General features: G+C 37.8%; 1 protein-coding gene across 7 annotated transcripts in view; it reads right to left on the bottom strand.

Annotated features, from left to right (window-relative positions):
• Positions 1-22,177, bottom strand: part of CASK (calcium/calmodulin dependent serine protein kinase) — a 392,946-nt gene that overhangs the window by 118,987 nt on the left and 251,782 nt on the right. For all 7 annotated transcript variants that reach the window (XM_081222810.1, XM_081222812.1, XM_081222813.1 and 4 more), the window contains exons 6-8: positions 18,577-18,679; positions 12,613-12,788; positions 7,786-7,908 (exon numbers count right to left, since the gene is read on the bottom strand). In XM_081222810.1, the coding sequence (XP_081078936.1) occupies positions 7,786-7,908; positions 12,613-12,788; positions 18,577-18,679 (402 nt within the window). The remainder of the gene's footprint in view (positions 1-7,785; positions 7,909-12,612; positions 12,789-18,576; positions 18,680-22,177) is intronic.

Genomic DNA, 22,177 nt, shown 5'->3' with positions numbered 1-22,177 from the left:
TAAATTTAATTTTTGAAAGCTTAAAATAAATCACTTCCACTCTATATGTTTAACCCTTCTACAGGCTTCCTAATTCTGAATATCTTGAATCACTCAACTGAGCCTCATCAATTTTCCTTCCTTAATCGCTCTTGGTCTGGGTATTTCTTTCCCACTCCCACTTTTACTCCCTGCTCCAGGCCCGTCGCTTCCTAACTGGACAGCCCAGCTTCTATAGGATCTCTTTGCCTCTACTGCTTGCATCCCGACAGGCAACCCACCTGTGCACAGTCTCCATAGGAATTATATGAGCATACTGCTTGCCCTGTATCATTGCTCAAAAGCTTGCAGTAGCTTTTAACTCTCTATACCCTAATATCTAAAGTACTTAATTTGGCATTCTAGATATATTCTTCCCTCAAACCAAATTTTCAGGCTACTACTACTGCAACCCTTCAAATAGCTGACTTTTGTATTATGCCAGTGTTCCCTGACCCCACCCCTGAATGCCCTGAACACTTATAATGTTTTTCCTGTGCTCCTCTGTACCTCCCACATGAGCCCCCTTCAGTCCTACTAACATGTTACGTGCAGCCCTCTCTGGAGTGCTGGCCTACAGTGACCTCTCATGCCCCCCATTAGTCTTCCTGGGCTCATACTTCTGTATTCTTGTGAGGTGCTTCTCACGTGTGACTTCTTTGAAGTTATCTTTCTGTTTCTTTATGTTATATTAACAGCATTTGAAAATTCATTTCACGGGCTGACTATGCCTTTCTCTCTCTAATAGGTTGGGAAGTTTAGTGCATAGCAGACTGTGAACTCTATTTCTAGTGAACACCTCTTCTGCTCACCATTCACTAAGGTGAAGTGGAGAGAGAGATAAGGACACAGTCAAAAAATTTTTTTTAATAAAATTATGCTTAAATTATGATTTCTGGTATTTTCTAAGCAGATGAAATCACAAGATTGAAAAAAAAAGTCTGTTAAGGTACCTCATACCAGAAAACAAGTAAATAATAACAACCTCAAAGCATTATAAAAATGAGACAAAAGAAAAAAAAATTATATTTTTCTGTATTAAACAGTCCTACCTGAAACTAAAAGTAATATGATATGAATTCAGAAAAATGTCTATAGCAACGTGTCTTACACTTTAATGAAGTACTTGATTCACTGTCCCTTGTGCACACTAGATGCTGAATATACATTTAATTGGTGTTGATTGATTTTTCCAAAATTCAAATTGATTAGCCTAATATAAATACCCTTTTCATCTTTATCATAGTCAACATACTTGGAGTCTATAATATATTAAGGCTACAAAGGGTGTGAAAAGAGCTCGGTCGTTTATAAGAAAATTACAATCTTATTTGGTCTTACTTTTGTTGGAATGAATATTTACAGCAAACAGCACTAATATATTTATTTATTTATTTATTTTTTAGGCTAAATGTCAGTTTATTACTGGCCAACAATGTGAATATAAAGATCAGAATTCGCCCCCAAGAACCCCCAATGTAACATTTTTGGGATAAATACCTAAGAGTAGCTATCATCAGTTATATTCACAAATTATGTGTGAAAAAACCCAGTTTATAGCCAATTTAAAGTCCAGTCTAAGACTGTATCATTTTTACTCTGAAAAATCTAAAATGTGGAAAGTAATCACTTCTGGCTAGTGTAAATGAAAACACTAAGTAATTAAGCAATCATTTAAACACAGGATTAACTACTACAAAGTAGATGACTACTTTGAAGTATTTTGAAGTAAAGACATTGTCCTTATTTCATGAAGTAACTTCTAATATATTAACATTCATTGCTCTTAAGTGAATTCAAAGTATAACTTATTTTAGCCACCGAAACATTTTGAAAATGGAAAAAAAAAGGTAAAACCAAGACTTTTTTTGGTCTTTTAAATTCCAAATGCTCAATGCCAACCCTTCAGTGGATACCCTTACTCCCTCTGTTCATTCAGTCTGATTTCATTGCCATTTTCTTATTTCTTTCTTGGTGGGTGGTTCAGGATCTCTTTCACAAGACAAGGAGGCATGAGGAATGGGGTTGAAGGGCTTTCCTATTTTTAGATTGAAAATTCTTCAATAACATAGCTCAGACGAAAGTTGTCTCAATCCAAGAAGTTTGCAGGGATGCTGACCCCTCTCCCAGATATATCTTGGCTGGGCTGCTGTGACAATCCTGGACCAGCATAGAGTCCAGTGGCAGGCCAAACCAGGAGAAGGCCTCCTCAGGGTTCTGGAACCAATATCTCTAGCACAGAGATTCAGAATTGCAGCCAAGCAGCAAAGATAACAGTGTGAGGACAGTCTCAAAGGTGAAACCAGGACAGAAATGGGAGAATGAACAGCAGAGCTTGTGATAACTGATAGCAGGATGGGACAGAGTTCAAGGAGCAGTTGTAGAATGCAGTTCAGGACTGAGGCTTTACTTTTGTTCAATATTTGTTAAGTGTGCTCTGTGTGCTAAGAATACAAATATGAATGAGAACTCTCCTGCCTTCGTGGAACTCACAGACCACAAAGGAGACTGTGACTTGGCAAACTCCCTTTAGGTAGTGCCTAGATCTGTTGAGAGAGTAGGCACGGCAGATTTAAGGAGCTACCCTGGGCTGTTGCAAAACCCAGGAAACTTGGGATGTGCTGAAAAGTCCTGCCCAGCATGGATGTGGGAGGAGATGGAGTCATACTGTGATGGCTCCTGACTTGTCTGTGGCTCTGAGTCTTCTCAGAAATAGCATTTTAAAAAAACCAGAGGTCTGAGTGACTTTTAATACTTGTCCCTTGGCCTGGTTTGCTAGCTGGGCCTAGATGAAGATTTGAGTAGACAGAATGTGTAAGGAAGTTATAATAAACTTGCCTTCATAGTTGCATTTCCAGAGAACTATCTAAGTAATCACATAAATTTTAAAAAGTTTCTAGTAGAAGATGTTTTGAAGAAATTATTTGGATTCTGTCTTAATTAGCAGTCCTAAGTTATTTACAAATGACATGTATTTCTTCAATATGAGCTCAAAGTGCTGTCTAACCATCTTTTTTTTTTTTACATCTTTATTGGAGTATAATTGCTTTACAATGGTGTGTTAGTTTCTGCTTTATAACAAAGTGTATCAGTTATACATATACATATGTTCCCATATCTCTTCCCTCTTGCGTCTCCCTCCCTCCCACCCTCCATATCCCACCTCTCTAGGTGGTCAAAAAGCACCGAGCTGATCTCCCTGTGCTATGCGGCTGCTTCCCACTAGCTATCTATTTTACGTTTGATAGTGTATATATGTCCATGCCACTCTCTCACTTTGTCACAGCTTACCCTTCCCCCTCCCTATATCCTCAAGTCCATTCTCTAGTGGGTCTGTGTCTTTATTCCTGTCTTACCCCTAGGTTCTTCACGACATTTTTTTCCCTTAAATTCCATATATATGTGTTAGCATATGGTATTTGTCTTTCTCTTTCTGACTTACTTCACTCTGTATGACAGACTCTAGGTCTATCCACCTCATTACAAATAGCTCTATTTCGTTTCTTTTTATGGCTGAGTAATATTCCATTGTATATATGTGCCACATCTTCTTCACCCATTCATCCGATGATGGACACTTAGGTTGTTTCCATGTCCTGGCTATTGTAAATAGAGCTGCAATGAACATTTTGGTACATGACTCTTTTTGAATTATGGTTTTCTCAGGGTATATGCCCAGTAGTGGGATTGCTGGGTCATATGGTAGTTCTATTTTTAGTTTTTTAAGGAACCTCCATACTGTTCTCCATAGTGGCTGTACCAATTCACATTCCCACCAGCAGTGCAAGAGGGTTCCCTTTTCTCCACACCCTCTCCAGCATTTACTGTTTCTAGATTTTTTGATGATGGCCATTCTGACCGGTGTGAGATGATATCTCATTGTAGTTTTGATTTGCATTTCTCTAATGATTAATGATGTTGAGCCTTCTTTCATGTGTTTGTTGGCAGTCTGTATATCTTCTTTGGAGAAATGTTTATTTAGGTCTTCTGCCCATTTTTGGATTGGGTTGTTTGTTTTTTTGCTATTGAGCTGCATGAGCTGCTTATAAATTTTGGAGATTAATCCTTTGTCAGTTGCTTCATTTGCAAATAATTTCTCCCATTCTGAGGGTTGTCTTTTCGTCTTGTTTATGGTTTCCTTTGCTGTGCAAAAGCTTTGAAGTTTCATTAGGTCCCATTTGTTTATTTTTGTTTTTATTTCCATTTCTCTAGGAGCTGGGTCAAAAAGGATCTTGCTGTGATTTATGTCATAGAGTGTTCTGCCTATGTTTTCCTCTAAGAGTTTGATAGTTTCTGGCCTTACATTTAGGTCTTTAATCCATTTTGAGCTTATTCTTGTGTATGGTGTTAGGGAGTGATCTAATTTCATACTTTTACATGTCCCTGTCCAGTTTTCCGAGCACCACTTATTGAAGAGGCTGCCCTTTCTCCACTGTACATTCCTGCCTCATTTATCAAAGATAAGGTGACCATATGTGCGTGGATTTATCTCTGGGCTTTCTATCCTGTTCCATTGATCTTTCTGTTTTTGTGCCAGTACCATATTGTCTTGATTACTGTAGCTTTGTAGTATAGTCTGAAGTCAGGGAAACAGCACTAATTTAGATAAAAAGTGTTAAATACATATAATTTAACAACCACAAGACATCCACATGTTAATTGGTCTATTTACTCAAATTCCCTTTTGAGATGGTATGATTGAACAGGACTTTTTTTGTTGTTTGCCAAAGAAATAATAATTTTTTTGGACATAAAACAACGGTATCATGACTTTGGGTACTCTTCATTACAAGGATTTTTATCATTTTATTTCTCTACATTGCAGTTATTCAGGAGTTTTTCATATTTAAGCCATGGCTTAAATTTTAGCCATTGCTAAATTACCACCACTTATATGCACAGAAATGATTTAAAAGTATACATGGAAAAGTACTGAAATATAAGCCTGTTCTCATCAGCTAGATAATATTCTCATTGAATTCTTCCAACTTCAGATAACACACTGCAGTGAAGGTAAACTGTAGGTCAGACATGGCACGTGACACTAAGCTCAAACAGCTTCCTGGAATTTTTTCATTTAAGTAATGGACACTTTTTGTCTTTTGTCTCTCTGGTGCCAGAAATCTATTGTGTATTAAGCTCAGATTATTTGGAAAAAGAACTATAATCATTGCAGGGATAAGGGTTTCCAAAAATAAATGTTATTAGTCAAGATATGCGAGATAATGAAAGCCAAATTTTCTAAAGGATCTTAAAAATGACTAATATAGCTGCCATTTTCACTGTTATTTGGCATTTAAACTAGCTTCAAACAAACAAAAGATCCCCATTATGAGAAACAGAGGCAAAGGAAAAATAGGAGTCCCCCCAAATGGTTTATTTCTGGGAGAAAATAAGTACAAGAAAGTAGCTCAGAATTGTTTACTCTTTTCAGGAATAGCTACAACTGGGGAAATTCAAGTCAAGAATAACTAGAACCAAGTATCAGAGGGTTGAATGCAGATGTGAGAAGTAATATTCTTAAGGGAGAATCAAGATCCACTGGAATCTCAACATTGTTTGATAATATTATTATTCCTTGTCATCGCTGTTAAGATACATTATTAATCTATGTTTAAATATACATTATTATTTTGTATAATTTCTGGAGAGGTAGCATGGTATAGTAGTATGAACATTTATTCATTCATTCACTCATTAAATCATTAACTAATACTTATGAGCACCTACTACATGTCAGACACTTTCAAAGGTTCTATACAGAAGTGAACCAAGAGCGAAAAATTCCCACTCTTATGCAGCTTATATTTTATGGGAGTAGACAGATAAACAAATAAGTAAAATATAAGTATGTCTCATGGTGACCAACACTATGGAAAAAACTAAGGCAGGGAAGGGGGATAGGGAATACTGGTGGCAGGGAACATTCCTTCTCTCAAATTTTAAATTGGGTGGTCAGGGAAGATCTTACTAAGAAGCTGATGTCTAAGCAAAGACCTGAAGATGGTGAGGGAATAAGTCATGAGGATACCTTGGGGAAGAGTATTCTAGGGAAAGGGCACGACTAACACAGAGGCACTGAGGCAAGTATGGGCCTGCTGAGGAACGGCAAGGAGGCCAACGTGAAGGAACCAAGTGAGAAGAGGAGAGTAGTAAGGGGTGAAATCAGAGAGGTATTGGGGAGCAAAACTGTAAACTAAATTAAGAATACCTCAGGGGGCAAGGCCTAGCCTAAAGGTATAAATTCAGGGTGTACAGATAGCATTTAAAGCCATTAAAACTAGATGAGGTTTCCAAGGGTTTGAGTGTAGATAGGAGGAGGAGGGGCTGTGGCACCCCACTGTGAAGACCTGGTGGGGGGAGATGAGAAAGAATCAGCACCATCTGAAAAGGAGCAGCCAGAGAGGTAGAAGGGAAACCAGGAGAGCAAGGTGTCCTGAAGCCAAGGGAGGACAGTGTTTTGGAAGGATGGATGTCAAATGTTGCTGATATGCCAAGAGGGAGAAACCTGATATTTGGCCACTAGACTCAGCAATGTGAAGGTCAGCAGTGACTTGACAAGAGCTATTTTAGTGGAGTTGGTAGGACTGCAAACCTGACTAGGGTGGGTTCAAGACAAAGAGATGGGAGAAACTGGAGAAAGTGAGTAGAGATAAATCTTTCTAGGAGTTTTGCTGTCAAGGAGAGCAGAGAATAGGGGTAGAAGCTGAAGGGGGTAGTAAGGTCAGGAGAAGATGTGTGTGTGTGTAATAAAAATAAACTGTAGCTTGTTAGATCCAACAGAGATAGGAAGTTGATGATGCAGGTAAGCGGACAAATGTAAGAGCGGGTGACCTTGAGTAAGTGAACTAGATAGGATCTTGAGTACAAAGGAAGTGGGTGTGGCAGGCTGAATTAAAATCCTGGTTCCACCACTGACAACTTTCGTGACTTGGGGCAAGATTCTTAACCTCTCTGAGGCTTAGTTTTCTCACATGTAAAGTGAGAATTTCCTGGAACTGTTGAGCAGTGTAATGTCTTCATCAAATGGTACTGTCTCATTGAAGTCCCAAGTTATACCTTTAATACTTCATCAGCAGGATGGGATATAAAAACAACTTTTAGGGCTTCCCTGGTGGCGCAGTGGTTGAGAGTCCGCCTGCCGATGCAGGGGACACGGGTTCGTGCCCCGGTCTGGGAGGATCCCACGTGCCGCGGAGCGGCTGGGCCCGTGAGCTATGGCCGCTGGGCCTGCGCGTCCGGAGCCTGTGCTCCGCAACGGGAGAGGCCACAACAGTGAGAGGCCCGCATACCGCAAAAAAAAAAAAAAAAAAAAACAACTTTTAAAATCTGCCTTTTTCCTAAGATGATAAACCCACATCTAGTATCTACTGAAATAAAAATAATGCTATGAAGTATACATTCACACCCAAAAGAATGATAATCACTTTTTAATTATCACACAGTTGAGTGCTATTTCCGTTGTTCATGTTGCACATCTTTGGAACATGTGTTGGTAGAGAACAAATAGGCCTTCCTCCCTGATGGATTCTGCCTTAATCCGCTTTTGTACCCTCTTGTGATGAGAGCTGAATGTCACTCAAATGGTACATCCTCTTAGATGTTTACAGAGGATGTACAGAAACAGCAAATAAGATGAACAAAACTGTAATGAAAAATGCTCAGGAAAAAAAAAAAGGGTGGAAAGGGGCACCTTACAGAGCAATGCATTCCTGTCATTGGAACTGTTTAAACAAAGTGTAGATGGCCACCTATGAGCTCATGTACCTTAAGCCATGGGTGATTCAGTGCTTCATAAACAGTGATCCTTTCAGCAGGATCCAGCATCAGCATGCGGCGTACTAGGTCTTTGGCACTTTCAGAGATGTGGCTCCACTGCCTTGGATTCATCTGAAGAGGGGGAAAGGAAAATTACACAGTTATGTCCAGTGAGAAGTTAACATTCTCTGTTATTTAATATTCCTGTGCTGTTTCAACGTGAATAAAATTCTTGGAGCAGGGTGGAGAAATCTGATTCTAAAGGCTTGCTTTCTAAGGAAGAAGAGGACAGATGCAATTCTTTTTCTGTTGTTGTTCAATACATGAGAATTTGCAGCAGTAAATATTCATTTTTTAATAATTGAAGAATAGAATGTTCATGATTCCAGGTTCTACCTCAGCTAAAATAAAGTCTAGAATGTAGACTCTAAAAAGGTTAGAATACTTTGATCCAGAAAGGACTAAAATAAAATTTTAAAATTAGAAGAAATATTTTTAATATTTTGCTTTTAAAACTTGGAATTAGCAGTAATCGTGAAGCTACGCAAAGTAGCTTTTATTAATAGGAGACTTTGGTCACTGTATGTCATTTTCAGTATTTAGGAAAAAATATACCATTACTAAAGGCCCTACAAAAAACCCAATTCACTTGTATATTGTTCTTAAAGAAGTTATTTTTTTTTTCTCTTTTAGAGATGAGACAACTAAGCCACAAGGTAAATTAACTAAAGTCAAACAAAAAAATTATGAGTTGTTCCTAAGACACACGACTTGTGAGAAAGGCTGTGGATCTATGAGGAAAAGAGTTGGAAGGCTCCTGGGAAAAGGGGTATGTCTGAGACCAGGAACCAGGAAAAAATGGAAAGGAATGCTTAGGACTTGGAGTTGGGAAGGTAAGTGGGGACAGGAGGGTAGAGATGGAGTAGGGTCTCACTCCCTATTTAATATGAGGAAACTGGCTGATTGGGTGAGCTCATGGGAGCTGCCTGGTGCCAAGAGCTGTAAGCAATGCCATGGCTTTAACTGGCAAAGACCTTTGTCACCTCCTAAGGGAGAAAGATGCAGAATAAAGTCCACAACAGGTTAAAGGCAAATGAAATCACAACTTGCATCACAGTACACATGAATCATTATGATCTTGCCAAGGGTTAGTATTAGACATTTTGCTCTGGCTAACGTGAGGCTTTGTTTTAGTAGACGTGGAGTGGAAAATGTTCCATTTTCTTTTTCTAACAGGCAGAATTCCAAACGATAGTCACTTCTCTTGTCAGATCCCTTAATTAAAATGAATGCCATGAGACTGTTGAAATATTGTCATCCTACTGAAATTGTGATCAGTTGATGAGTTTGAAATAAGGAGGTAAGTGATTAGATGGGGCTTAGATAGCCTTGTTTCCTCTTCCCCATCTTGGAGCTGATGTAGTCTTTAAAGTCTGAATGATCTGTCCTCAGGAAAGGGGTTGAGAAATCATCTGAAAGTGGTGGTAAGACTTCTGAAGTGAATAGAGGTTGAGAAGTATACTCCCCAGTCCTTTTTATGAGGAAGCCCAATCCAGGGTTTTCTCTTCCTTTGGCAGAGAAGACTAGTTGAAATTAACTTGGGAGGTTGAGTACATAAGGGGGAACAAAACAGGGCTATAAAACAGTCTCACTTATTTGAATACTAAAGCCAGGCAGCTAAGAACTCCTGCTGTGTAGATACCAACTGGCTATCCAGAAATAAGTGATATAAGATGACACTGTATCTTTTAGAGACTTTGTGAAATATATTTCTGTCCTTTATAAAAAAATTAATTGAAATTAAATGTTAGCATATACTTTAGCTAAATAGTATTCTCCCATATTGACCTTAAAAGATCAAGTAAGCTAGTAAACAAGAATAAAAAGTTAAATTAAAATCACTTAAGACCAGTAGTAGTTTATAAACTATGACAATTTAAATGTACTGCATTTAAAATATGTCATCAAAATTTTCTTGAAAATACTCATAGAGATCAAGGATTTTAATATTTTTTTTGTTAAGGACCACCAGGGTGATAAAATGATATTTTTGAGATCTGCTTCAGAATAATCTAGTAGCATGTGGAATATAGATAAAACAAGATTGGCTGTACATTGATAAGTGTTAAAGCTGGGGGTTCATTATACTATTATCTCTACTATTTTGTTTGTTAGAAATTTTCAGTAATAAAAAATGTAAAAATAAATGCTGACACAATCACAGCACAGTATTTTTTTTAAAGGCCCAATAGGTTCATCACTGATGATAGAGATGGATCTATACTTCAAACTAAGGTGCTGAAAACCTGAGGCTTTTGTAAGGAAAGCCATGAATATAAGTGAGAGGTGAGGTTAGCCAAGTAATAGTAAATACGAATTAACCTCAAAGCTTCAAACCCCCAGGTACAGAAATTATGGTATAGCTGCCACCATCCATCTGACTATATTATACTATAATGCTAAGAATAGGAAATTTTCAAACAAATTTTTGGACATATGTGAACAGTCCAAGTTTTTTTTTAAACAAAGATAACTATTCAATACTTTAAAAATAGACAAAATCAAATACCAGAAGCTGTTGGAATGAAGCACATTGCCTTGGAAACCAGGAAGTTAGCAACGGAACAAACACAAAGGAAGAATTCTATTATTAGTGAATGCTTATAACTCAAAAAGGCAGGTGGGAGATTTTATTATATGGTACCTACGTCATAAGTCGCTGTGAGGATGAAAAGAGTTAATATAAGTAAAGTGCTTAGAATAAGTGCTTATTAACTAAGTGCTTAGTTCCTGGAACATAGTAAGTGCTGTGTATGAGTTAGCTATCATTATTGCTAGTATTATTATTATGCTGATGCATTACTGTGTTTATTTTCATATGCTAGTATCTGTGATTTCACTTGGCAAAATTCAACCAGAAAGCCATAACCGTGCATTCCTGATAGCCACTTACAATTTCAAGGGATTGGAGGGGGATGATTACTTACAAGCAGTTTCCCGAGACTTTTAGTTACCTTGAAAGGATTGATTTTATTCCCCAGTGGTCAACTGACTCTAAGAGAAGCAGAAAAACCTATACTTAAAACATCTTTCTCTGTTAACAGAGTTTTGGCAAATATCTTAATCCAAATAAAATAAAAGACAAACCTGTATGCCTTTATAAGCTGATGGTACATAAAGCCCAAGGGAAAAAAAGTACAGACCATTCTCACCTTCTCACTTCCACAAGCTTCAGTTATGGCTTAAAGGATAAGGCTACAACTCTGAAACTATTTTACCTTTCATTTCTTTTTTTTTCTTTTTCTTTTTCTTTATTTGTTTCAAGTCCCATATAAAATTCTAACATAACTGAGGAATTGGAAAAAAAACACTTTAGGGGCCTCACAGTTTTGGAGTGTAGTGTTATATAAACCTGTGTGTTTCGTTTTATGTTGCCAGGCATGGCTGAAAATGAAACAGTGATTCTGTTGAATAGAAAGTACATGTGTTAATAATAATGGGAGGAAAAAGAACTTCCTCAAAATAAGCTGCCCTGATTTGATATCCAGACACATACTCCTCTGTGCTTCCCATACAGAGCATCCTATTCCGTCAGCCATACAAGGTAGTACAGGGCAATAAAGTATAAGAGCTCGGGTAGTGAAACCAACCTTAAGCTTATTTCTAAGAATTCCCTAGGTCTTTTTGGTATAGCCACTCATGATGTCAGTAATGACTTCTTAAATTACTTAGTAATGAAAGTAATAATGTACTAATCGGGAGTCTGTGAATAGTACATGCAGTTTCCAATTCACAGTAGCCAAAGATGAATATAAATATTTAAATCACAGCAAAATGGCTCTAAATTATATTATGAAATGCCGTTGTGATACTGGCATTTCAGTTTATCCTGGAAGGTAAATGGCAAATTTTTCAGCTGTGCTGGCTGACTACATAAAATGCAATAAAATAACATGTATGATAAAGCAAAATCAAATAAAGGCTAATAGACACTAAATCTAAAATTAAGATAAAGGATGACTAATTACCTGGATGAAATTTCCATTTTAACTTTACTTTAGATCAAGCAAAAAGTAATAAAAATAAAGCCCTTTTCTCAAATTACACAAAGAAGAGCCAAAGAAGTTTATTTTCCAGCTTAGCCTGAATAAATGGGTTCGGTCACCAGACAGCTAATGGATACTATAAAATCTGGGCACAGGTTTGTCACAAACACCCTACCCAGGGTAAAATAAAAGGTCAAATTTGCTCACAATAAATTCCAAGGAGCAGTCCAAATTCTTTCCCCGAGCTAGAGTTTTGTTTGAAATAAGCAGGGCATTAACCAATTACTTTGACTTATAGCTAAAGAGGCAGTTTTGCTAGAATGTACTTGTGGTAAAAAAATTTGATTTGTAGTGTGGCTTTATGACTCTGAGAGCCCAGGACTCTTACACTGTTGATTATCACATGGAGGAAAAGGGGAACATCCATCTGATCTCTGGTTTTTACACTGTATCAAAGACGAGTGGGGACCCTGTTTTCTGGACTGAACACAGAGTTGGAATCCAAATACATGGGATAGACTTCAGGGGCAGCACAGAGGGAATGAGAAGGGAGGGGTGAGGCAATAGTTGTTTTAAAGCCAGTCATCTGGATGACAGTTCGGCCGATAGGGTCAAATTTACTTGAGGCCTTTGTTGCCTAACAAGGCTGGTGGATCAATGATGCAAGCATCTCTGACTGGGTGACTATGGGACAACCAATAAGTAATCCAAAGACAGACAGCAACTTCAAAACACATTTTTCAGAATAATTTAATCTCCACGGAAAAATGAAACGTTCATAATATGTTACCTTATATTTTCCTTTAATAATGCCTTCAAACAATCTTTCCTTGGTTCCATAAAAAGGCAAACAACCGCTTAGCAGGATAAAAAGGATCACGCCACAACCCCAGACATCTACAGGTTTTCCATAAGGCTCTCTTTTGACAACTTCTGGGGCCATAAAATGAGGTGTTCCAACTCGTCCTACATTTAAAATGACAACATCAAGGAAAAATGTTTACATAAAATGGGCTTTTTGTTTCCCATTTGAAAACTGAAAATAATAGAATAACAGTGTGAATGACAAGGTTAACAATGCAAACATTCTCTTACCACCTCTCCCCTCCTCTATAAAATCAAGGAAAAAAGGCAGAAAGAAAAAAATTATTTATCTAATCACGTCTTGAAAATATTGAGCCCAGGAGAGGCACTTTGTCTTCTAGCACTGTTACTTCCTATTGAATTCCATAGGATGCATGGTAAGTATTTACCTATTTGTTGCTTCATGAAGAAGTTGTTTACATTTTCTAATTTTTACAAATTTGAAAATTACTAAAAATACAGAGCAGAGGCAGGAGCGGGGGGGGGGCAAGTGAGAAAATATCTGTAGAGAAAAAGATTACTTTTGACTGCCAAATAGAAATTCTCAAATTAAACCTAATGCTGAGAACTTTTATTTGGAATATGAATCTGAAATCCTGTTCGGTTGATTTTAGGAATTAATTGCAGCAATTAACAATGGTTAGTAATATTTTGTTATAATAACATTTTTTAGCTTCCTCCAAATGTTAACATTTGAACAGAATGAGAGCAAATATATGACATAAACCAAAGTAAAATCATGAAGCTCCTCCCATTCAATCTTCTTTGACTTCTATCTTCTTTGAAGCGCTTTTCTTTTTCTTTTTTTCCTATCAAAGTTAGGTTTCAGGAAGGAATCTGAAAGCAGTTGTTTGTACACTAGTAACCATCTTTAACTCAGCATCCCAAAAGAAGTCTTTTCTTCTACTCAAGAATGAAAGGCTTGTACCCTGTAGGGAAATTATTGTGGGAGGGGAACTGCCCACCAGACTTGGCAGCACTTCTAGCTCTATGCAGACCCCTCCTCTCCTCCCTTTCCCTCTACAGCCCCACCCTCATCATCACGAGTCCAAGATAATTTTTATTTTGAAGCTTGCACAAAACTTTATGTAGAGCTCAGAACTGTGATCAGAGTTTTAAAAAAGACCTCAGAGATCTTCTAATCCAGCTAGAGAGAATATATCATAAAAGTTTTGTTAGTGATTGTCAAACCTGGTTGGGATGAGAAGGATAAAGCAGCTCTTAGCTTGTGTCCTGGGAATATTCCTTTGCTGCAGATCATAATGGTTCCTCTCCTTCCCCCATAATAGAAGAGATTAAGTTCAGGGTTCAGGGAGTGAAAATATTTTTATTTAAAATGTATAGTAGATCAGTGAGAATTCTACTGGTTAGAAGCAAAGATTTTTATTTCCATATTGCCCCATTTGGTTTCCTCAAGAAACAAAAAGAAGTTGAAATGATGAGAACTAAGCCTTCTACTTCATTAACAGCCTGGATAAGGCAGTGCCCTTGGAGAATTTGCCTTGGTCTGATGGACAGGAGCTGGTAAAAGTAGGGAAAAGCAGGGTAAGAGATCAGAGTACTGGTACCAGGGCACCAGCCAGGTACCTGCTGATGGTTGGGATACTGCTTTGAAACTCAACTTGACTCATACTATTTCCCTTACAAGACAGGACCAAGCATCTCAAAATGTAGGCCTCAATCTGGGACTAGTCAGAGCCACCACAGCCAGCCCCGGCCATCCAGGGGAGGTTATTTCCATTTATCCATATTGAAGACTACCCTGGTTCTGGAGAATTAGGGTTCATCCTTGAGGAATATACATGTCTTTTGGTTAAAGAATTTGCTCACAGATGAAAGGGGAAAAGACCATGGTAGAAAGAATACATAGGAATGATTTTTTTATTTCATGAAAATCGGTAGGTGTGAAAGGACTGGAGTCAACCTTTAACATACACCAACCTCCCCAATTTCCTGGTTTGTGATCACTTGACTTTTCCTTCTTTGTGGTCACTGGATTTTTATGACTTTGACCACAGAATTCTAAGAATGGGAAGCCAATTACCAAGCCAAATTAAATGTCACTGTATATGAGACACTTCCGATGTACATTTAAATATTTAAATGTTACCTTTTTTGATAATATAATAAAAGCTTATTACCTAGAACCTCAGGGTGGGGAGAGTTGTTCTGTATAGGTACACATTCAATACTTTAGGACCTGGATCTTTATGCACCCAAACCTTTTTACTTTAATAATTTTGGATGGCTCTCTTTCTACCATTTCCTGACTTCTCTTACACAAGATGCTGCACATAATTTAACCTCTTCTTGATGACTCAGAATTATCATTGTGGATACCAATGAAAGAACTCTGGTATGGAACCAAAATCGCCCTTGGGAACTTCAGAGGTATGCAAGGGTTCATTTCTTCAGTACCAAAAGGCTGCTGTGCTGTCCAACTTTTGGTGTCTGCTCAATGTATTTCTTTCTGTCAGGCTTTCATTTCTTTTCTTTCACTATGCTTACTCTAGCCCTGTCTTCTCCCAATTTTTGCATAAAATCTGCTATAGACTGTAATCTCATTAGAAACCAGATTCTTTCATTTAGTAAAATTTCCTAAGTGCCTGCTAGGTCCCAGACACAATCTAGGACCACTGTGGGTGTACAAGAGATAAGCCATGGTCCCCGCCCCTTGCCCTCACAAACCTCAGTCTTTGATATAATTACAAATCCCTGCATCAAATGCTACACGGAGGTATGTAGCCCAGATAGCTATGGTAATATGGGAGAGAAGGAATAGGGTTACCTCACTTGGGATGGTGAAGCTCAGCCTGCTTTTAAGAGATGATTGTTAGCTCAGCCTTCAAGAATACTTAGTTAACTAGATACATAAAATGACAAAAGGCGTTCTAACCAGAGGGAAGAGCAGGTGCAAGGTATCAAGGAACACGAATCCACAAAAGTTTCTGAAAAATGGAAGCACTGTCAGCCTCAGAGTGTGTCTTTAGATGCTCACTTGAGAGAACCATGAACAGGTATTAAGGGCAGGAAATGCCTTGCTGCTATTATAATTATTTCCTAGGTTCCTAGATATATTCTGGATAAGTGAGTTTTCCAAACAGCTGAGTTTCAGATAGGGGAAGTATAAATATACGTAAATGGTTTTTACTATATGGAACATATAAAGGAGAGAATTCCTTTCTATTTGGAGGACTGAGTGATCAAAGATTCTAATCTGACAGGAAAATAGCTTTCTGTTAAATATTAGCAAATGAGCTGATAAATAGTAAAGTTTTCAAAAGTATTGATACCTTAAACAATATGAAAGCTTTTTATAAGAGAAGTCATTTACCCCTTATCTACATATGTAGACTGTATTTTAAAAGACATTTCAATGCTTGAAGTAGTTATTTCAAGACTGAAAGGAAAGGTATGTTTAAGAAATGACAATATTTTGACCATCACAAAGTATTTTAATTCTAGAAGAAATGAGAAAAATAAATTTTGCATAACTGACACACTGTGGGTTAAAAATCAGCTTTAAAAATATACAATTTAGGGGAAAGATTCATGGACTTTAGGAAAATAGATTAACATGTAAAAACTGTCTGGGTAAATCGAATGAATCTGTTTTTCCCCTTCAGTTGAGATGCACAGTAAAATATGAAGCCCATACCATTTTTAATACTAACAGGATGAAGATCCAGATCAAGAGAAACAAAGACGCTATAAATGGCCAGTATATAGCATATAAAAGGAATTCGTTTTATTTCATATCATCCCATCGACCTTGAGGATGTAATTGTCAGAAATTATGTGTTATTTAATTGTGTACTCTTAACATGGCGGTGATTTGTACAAATACTGGATTTGAGAGGGTCAGTTTAACAGCAGCGTTTGTTTAAAAACAACAATTTAAGATTTGTAGTTGATTGCACGATTAATATGAGCCAGCAGTGTTATAGGGTTGTCCAAAAAGCTCATGCAATTTGGGGAGCCTGACAGAAATATAAGATCCACGGCAAAAGAAGTGATAACCTCAAGCTTCTGTGTGCTTGGAAGTACCTGTAGTTGTGCTCAGTTCTGGCTCTGTACTTGGTGCACAGTCAGGAGACTCTGAACCAGTTTATGTGAGGAATGACTAAATTAACCTAGGCAAGTTAACTTGGATAGGACTTAGGGGGACATTACAGCTGTTTTCAAGCATCTGAATGACTATCATATGGAAGGATTAAAATTGTTTACTGTGGCTCCAAAAGTCAGAATTAGGACCACTGGGTGGAAGTTACAGGAAGACACACTTCCATTCAACCCAAGAATGAACGTTTCAATACTTAGGAGCTTTCCAAAAATGGAATGAACTGTCCTGGGACACAGTGAATTCTTTGCCACATGAGGAATTAAACTAGAGATCAGCCCTTTGCTGGGAATTTTATGAGAGAATTCAATCATTAGTTACAAGACTGGAGAAGTTAAGGCCCCTTCGAATTCAGAGATTCAATGATTCTGTGATTAAACTGTTCTTTGTTAACTGACCCTATGGTCAGTATTCTAATCACAGATGAAAAATTTCAAAACTTTTCATTAGTTTTGAATTCACTAGTTCATTAGAATTAGAAGGAAAAAAAATCAGTTTTCAAAACTATACTCAACTTGCAGTTTCTCATATTCTTGGAAATGATTAGAAGAGAATGCAAAACTAGAGGGCTTCCCTGGTGGTGCAGTGGTTGAGAGTCCGCCTGCTGATGCAGGGGACATGGGTTCGTGCCCCGGTCCAGGAAGATCCCACATGCTGCAGAGCGGCTGGGCCCGTGAGCCATGGCCACTGAGCCTGCGCGTCCAGAGCCTGTGCTCCGCAACGGGAGGGGCCACAACAGTAAGAGGCCCGAGTACCGAAAAAAAACAAAACAAAACACAATTTAATTTTAGAGGGCAATGTGGTAAAATAATGATTTAAAGAATACAACTATGACTCATGGCTCATTTTTCAGAAGATGGTCTATGTTAATACTGCTTCGATGTTTTAGTAATAGTGAATTAAATGAAATATCCTGTGTAAAAGATTATTATTTTGATATTTATCATTTGTTAGGTATTTGAATTTAGTACTGTTGATATTTTTCCTCTTTGTGAAGACTGGCAGTACTTCAAGATGGAAAATATAAAGCAATGACTAGAAGACTGGTAGTCTGCAGAAGGGAGAACTAAGTAATTTGCAAAACTAAAGAACAAAACTAAAAACAGGGCAGCATTCTGAGCTGGAATCTACTGAAAGGAACAAATAAAACCAAATACTTGAATCTGTAATTAGCATCCACCTCTGTACACTGGTGAAGAAAGTTTCTGTTTGAACTTTTCTTCTTTTTTTTCTGGCATGGGAATTTTCTAATTATGTTTGTTTTGGCTAATAACAAAATCAGTCTGTACTCACATCTGCTTGCTCTTCCCAAATACACAGATAGATGGCTTGAGTGGGACTCTTTCACAAGTGGAAAGAGGAAAACAGTGTGAAATTAAAAATTGGCCATAGATGCAACCTGAAAGTAGTTAATCCACACATTTTAGATTTGACTTCGTTTGGCCAGTTCAACTTTAAAAGTCACTTTGCCTCAAATATCATCTTCTTCCAATACTGTTTTAATCTTTGTATGTTGGGTTTCTTCCCTGTTAAGTGTTGGGGATACAAAGAGTAAAAAGACAGAGTCTATTATCTTAAGGGACTAAAATTCTAATTAGGACTACAGAATTATTAAATTCAAAACTACATTATGGCACTTTTGTGGGTGGGTTAGGGTGAGGTAGAATGCGGTATGAAACACTGAGGATGGACTAATATTTAGTTTGAAAGTTTTACACCAGCCTGAAAGTGATGAGGTTTTGAAGGAAAATTTAAAAATAGTGTTCTTACCTCCAGCTACAAGTCCAGACTCCCCTAATTGAATAGCTACCCCAAAGCCCCCAAGTTTAACAGGTGCCGAGTTTTCCTTTGAGGCAAGGAGAACACAGTGGGGCTGAAAAGAAAAACAAACAAACAAACCAAAGATAAGGATTAACTGAAGATGAACAATTTAATTTACACAAAACTGAATAACATGACCATACTGTAACACTTTAAAAACTCCTGGAATTACTTTGGATGTTTGAATTATTTCTTTATTCTCACTTCTGGCTGATTTCTCCAAAGACTTACCTGTTTTAGCCAATATTTTTCAGGAATTATTTGTTTCCAAGACTAGGGTGTGGTGCTAGGAATTACTTAGGAAGCATGGATGTTCAAGACAGACATGTTTTCTGCCTTTTCATGCAATATTTTCTTCCTTTGAGTGACACTCTACATTTGTTTAAGGAAAAATATATTTTATACCTGTGTTTCTTGTAACCTCTGACTTGACCTACAGAGCCACTGTATCTTGGCTCTTAGGGGATGTTGATGGCCCTTTCTTTGTCCACTCTCCCACCATCCTATTTCTTTTCTTTATTCATTCCACCCCCAAGTAAGAAGAGTCAGATTTAATGACTTTAACGGAGCCTGGCTCCTGCGGAATTCAATGCTCTTCCTGGGGTCTTTTCTCTGGACCTGCCTTTCCTCTCTGTGGGAATGGGAGGTGAGAAAGGAGAAGAGGGAAAGGAGACTACTTGGCTGGCCTCTAGTCCAGGGTAAAGACAAACTCCCCGAGGGGTAGCTGTTTGACCAGGGCTAAGAATCATATGCTTTGTGGTCACAATGAGAGTTTCTTTGGAGGAGCTTGTCCTCTGCATCTGCCTCTTTCCGGGACCTTGTTGGGGCTGGTGTTAGGAAAGCATTTAATTGTAGGGAACTTTGGTCTCTGCTCAAATACTATGCTCCCCAACATGACTAACATTACATATGCTATGATCTGTTCTTAAAATACCAGTTAGTGAAAAAGGCAAGCCTCTTCAGGCTTGGAAGATAAAATTATTTTTTATTCTGTCCTATACTTGCTCATACATAAAATGACACAGTTTTAGTTCAGGTTTAGCCTACATGAAAGTGGGCATGAAGAGACCTGTGCAATAAAACTCTGAGCTGGTACACCCAGAGAGATGTTTGATGATGGATATGCAAAAGTGGGAGGGATCCTTACTCTGCCCAATGAAAGCATCAGGGTTCCACTTTGGAAGTTACTTTTTGTCCAAGGCTGTTTAAAGACCTTTACGATAGAGTCTAGCACAAAGAAAGATGAGCCCTTGAACATAAATGTATGTATGAGCGTGTATGAGTTAGAGAAAGAGAGGAGAGAAAAAGCAAGTGCACATGGATGGTGAGCAAACTGCAGGAAGACACAGAGTAGCCAGAAGGGTCTATGGAAGAACAAGCAAACCTCTATAGAAACCAACTGATAAAGAGTCCTCACCCTCAATGAGAACTTTCAGCTGGTTCAAATAGAGATCAATGACAACAGACCTGAAGAGAAAAGCAATAGCCCTAGCAGGATTCTAGGGTGGGGCACAGCAAATGAACCAGCCTAGAAAAGGATGGCCATGATGCAGAAGAAGAAAATACAAACTAGACCCAGACAGGGTTTCCTGGCCAGTGTCTTCATCACCTTCTTAGGAAGGAGTAGTAGAAGCTTAAATCAGGATCCCAGAGTATATACTTTATATAGTTTCTTGACTACATTTATGCTTAAGTTAATGTTACACTGAGATCTATGTATCCGTCAGCGCGTGGATTCAGTCACTCTCAACAAACCCTTAAGTGACATAAGTCATAAAATTGGAACTTAAGATAGAGAATAAACAAAGAAACCAACATACGTAAATGAATACAAGACTAGGTAGTGTTAAGTGCTATGAAGTAAAATTAGGCTGGTAGGGAAGTAGGTGTGACAGGTTTGAAGACTAGGGAGCTGCTATTTAGTAAGAGAAGGGGTGTCAGAGAAGTCCTCTCTAATAGGGTAATATGTGAACACAGACCAGAATGAAGTCGCAGAGCAAACCACATGGAAGCAAGATCTTGGTGTGGAGGATAATAAGTACAAAGGCCCAGAGGCATGAAGGCGGTTGGTATGTTTGGAGAAGAGTAAAGAAGCCAGTGTGTTGGGAAAGGAATGAACAAAGGGAAGAGTGGTGGGAAATGCGATTCAGGTGATCAAAGACCCTATGGTCTAGGGTTTTGAAGTCAAGGCCAGAACTCTGGGTTTTAGGCTGAGCAAGATAGAAAACCACTGGAAAGTTTTGAGGAGGAGAGCATTAAGATGAGTTTTAGGTTTTGAAAGGATCACTTGAGCTGCTGCGTGGAGAAGAGATTGCAAGGGCACAAGAGTGGAAGAAAGGAGACCAGGTAGGAGGCTTCTGCGGTTTTCTATAATGATTTATAGATTTTTAGTATTTTTGATGTGTTTTAATCAATTGCAGTCATTATTCATTTTGATGCTCGAATTGTCCTGTTTTTGGCCAGTGAGAGCCCCTACTTAAGTCAGCTTTTATGTCCTTTTGTAAGACTCTAGGAGTCTGATAACTTCCTTGCTTTCAGGCACAAGGTGTTCAAGGCTTGTCTTGTTCATTTCTTGCCCCCAGAATTGGAGCTGGCCATTTCTCCAAACAGCCCCATTTCTGTTTAGTGGGTAAAGGTACTTAAATCCACAATATGGATATTAGGTATAGTATTGCTATTAGGTTATCACCGCTTCGACTCTTTAAGTGGACATAGCTAAAAATTACTTATTTTTTAGAAGGAAAATAAATAAATCATCAATTCATACTGATGCTTCTTCCCACTCAATTATAGTTTTTAATTTTACTTCTTCGATTTTGTCAGATAATGTTGGTACCTAATGACATTAACATAATCATTCATTTGCTTTTTCCTTTAATGTGTATGTATAAAAGTTTCAAAATAACAACATTTCCATTACCAGTAACAACAAAACCACTGTATGCTGTTTAGGATTTCTTCGTGATTCTTTTTGTCAGATGTATCAAAATACTGTTTTACTATTCAACAAAGTAAGAATTCATGAGTCTATGCTGATGTGAATAAATAAGTAAATGAATGGGGGAAGGAAAAGCTTTCCTTTAAGTAGAAAATCAATTCATAAATGTAGAATAAATTCTGGCATTAGAAAATCACCATTTGGCAGTTATCATCGTAATAACTGAGTCAGATAAGAACCAGCAAAGGGTTCTAACTAGTGGGTGAAAGCTTGAAGAGTGACAAGATGTTTGTATAATCTCAGAGTAGCTCCCCACAGGATACTTACTAACTACAAAAGGTAAAATGTTAACGTATGGGGAACCTGAGCGAAAGGTGTCTGGAATTCCTTGTACTTTTCTTGTACAATAACTTTTCTGTAAATCTAAAATTATGTAAAATGAAAACAAAACAACCCACCCTATTTTAAAGTCACTTAAAAGAATTCTCCTTGTGGTTATACTTTCAATTTGTTACATAGTGAGGCCAATTTGTTTTAATTAGATTTTGACTTAATTTGGTGTTTTAATTATACAAAACATGTACATAAAGTTCCAAAGGCAAAACCTTAAAC

Source organism: Mesoplodon bidens, assembly GCF_964165515.1.
Source record: "Mesoplodon bidens genome assembly, chromosome: X".
Classification (NCBI taxonomy): Eukaryota; Metazoa; Chordata; class Mammalia; order Artiodactyla; family Ziphiidae; genus Mesoplodon; species Mesoplodon bidens.
Note: the sequence above shows the minus strand (reverse complement) of the source record. Positions and strands in the feature narration are given on the sequence as shown.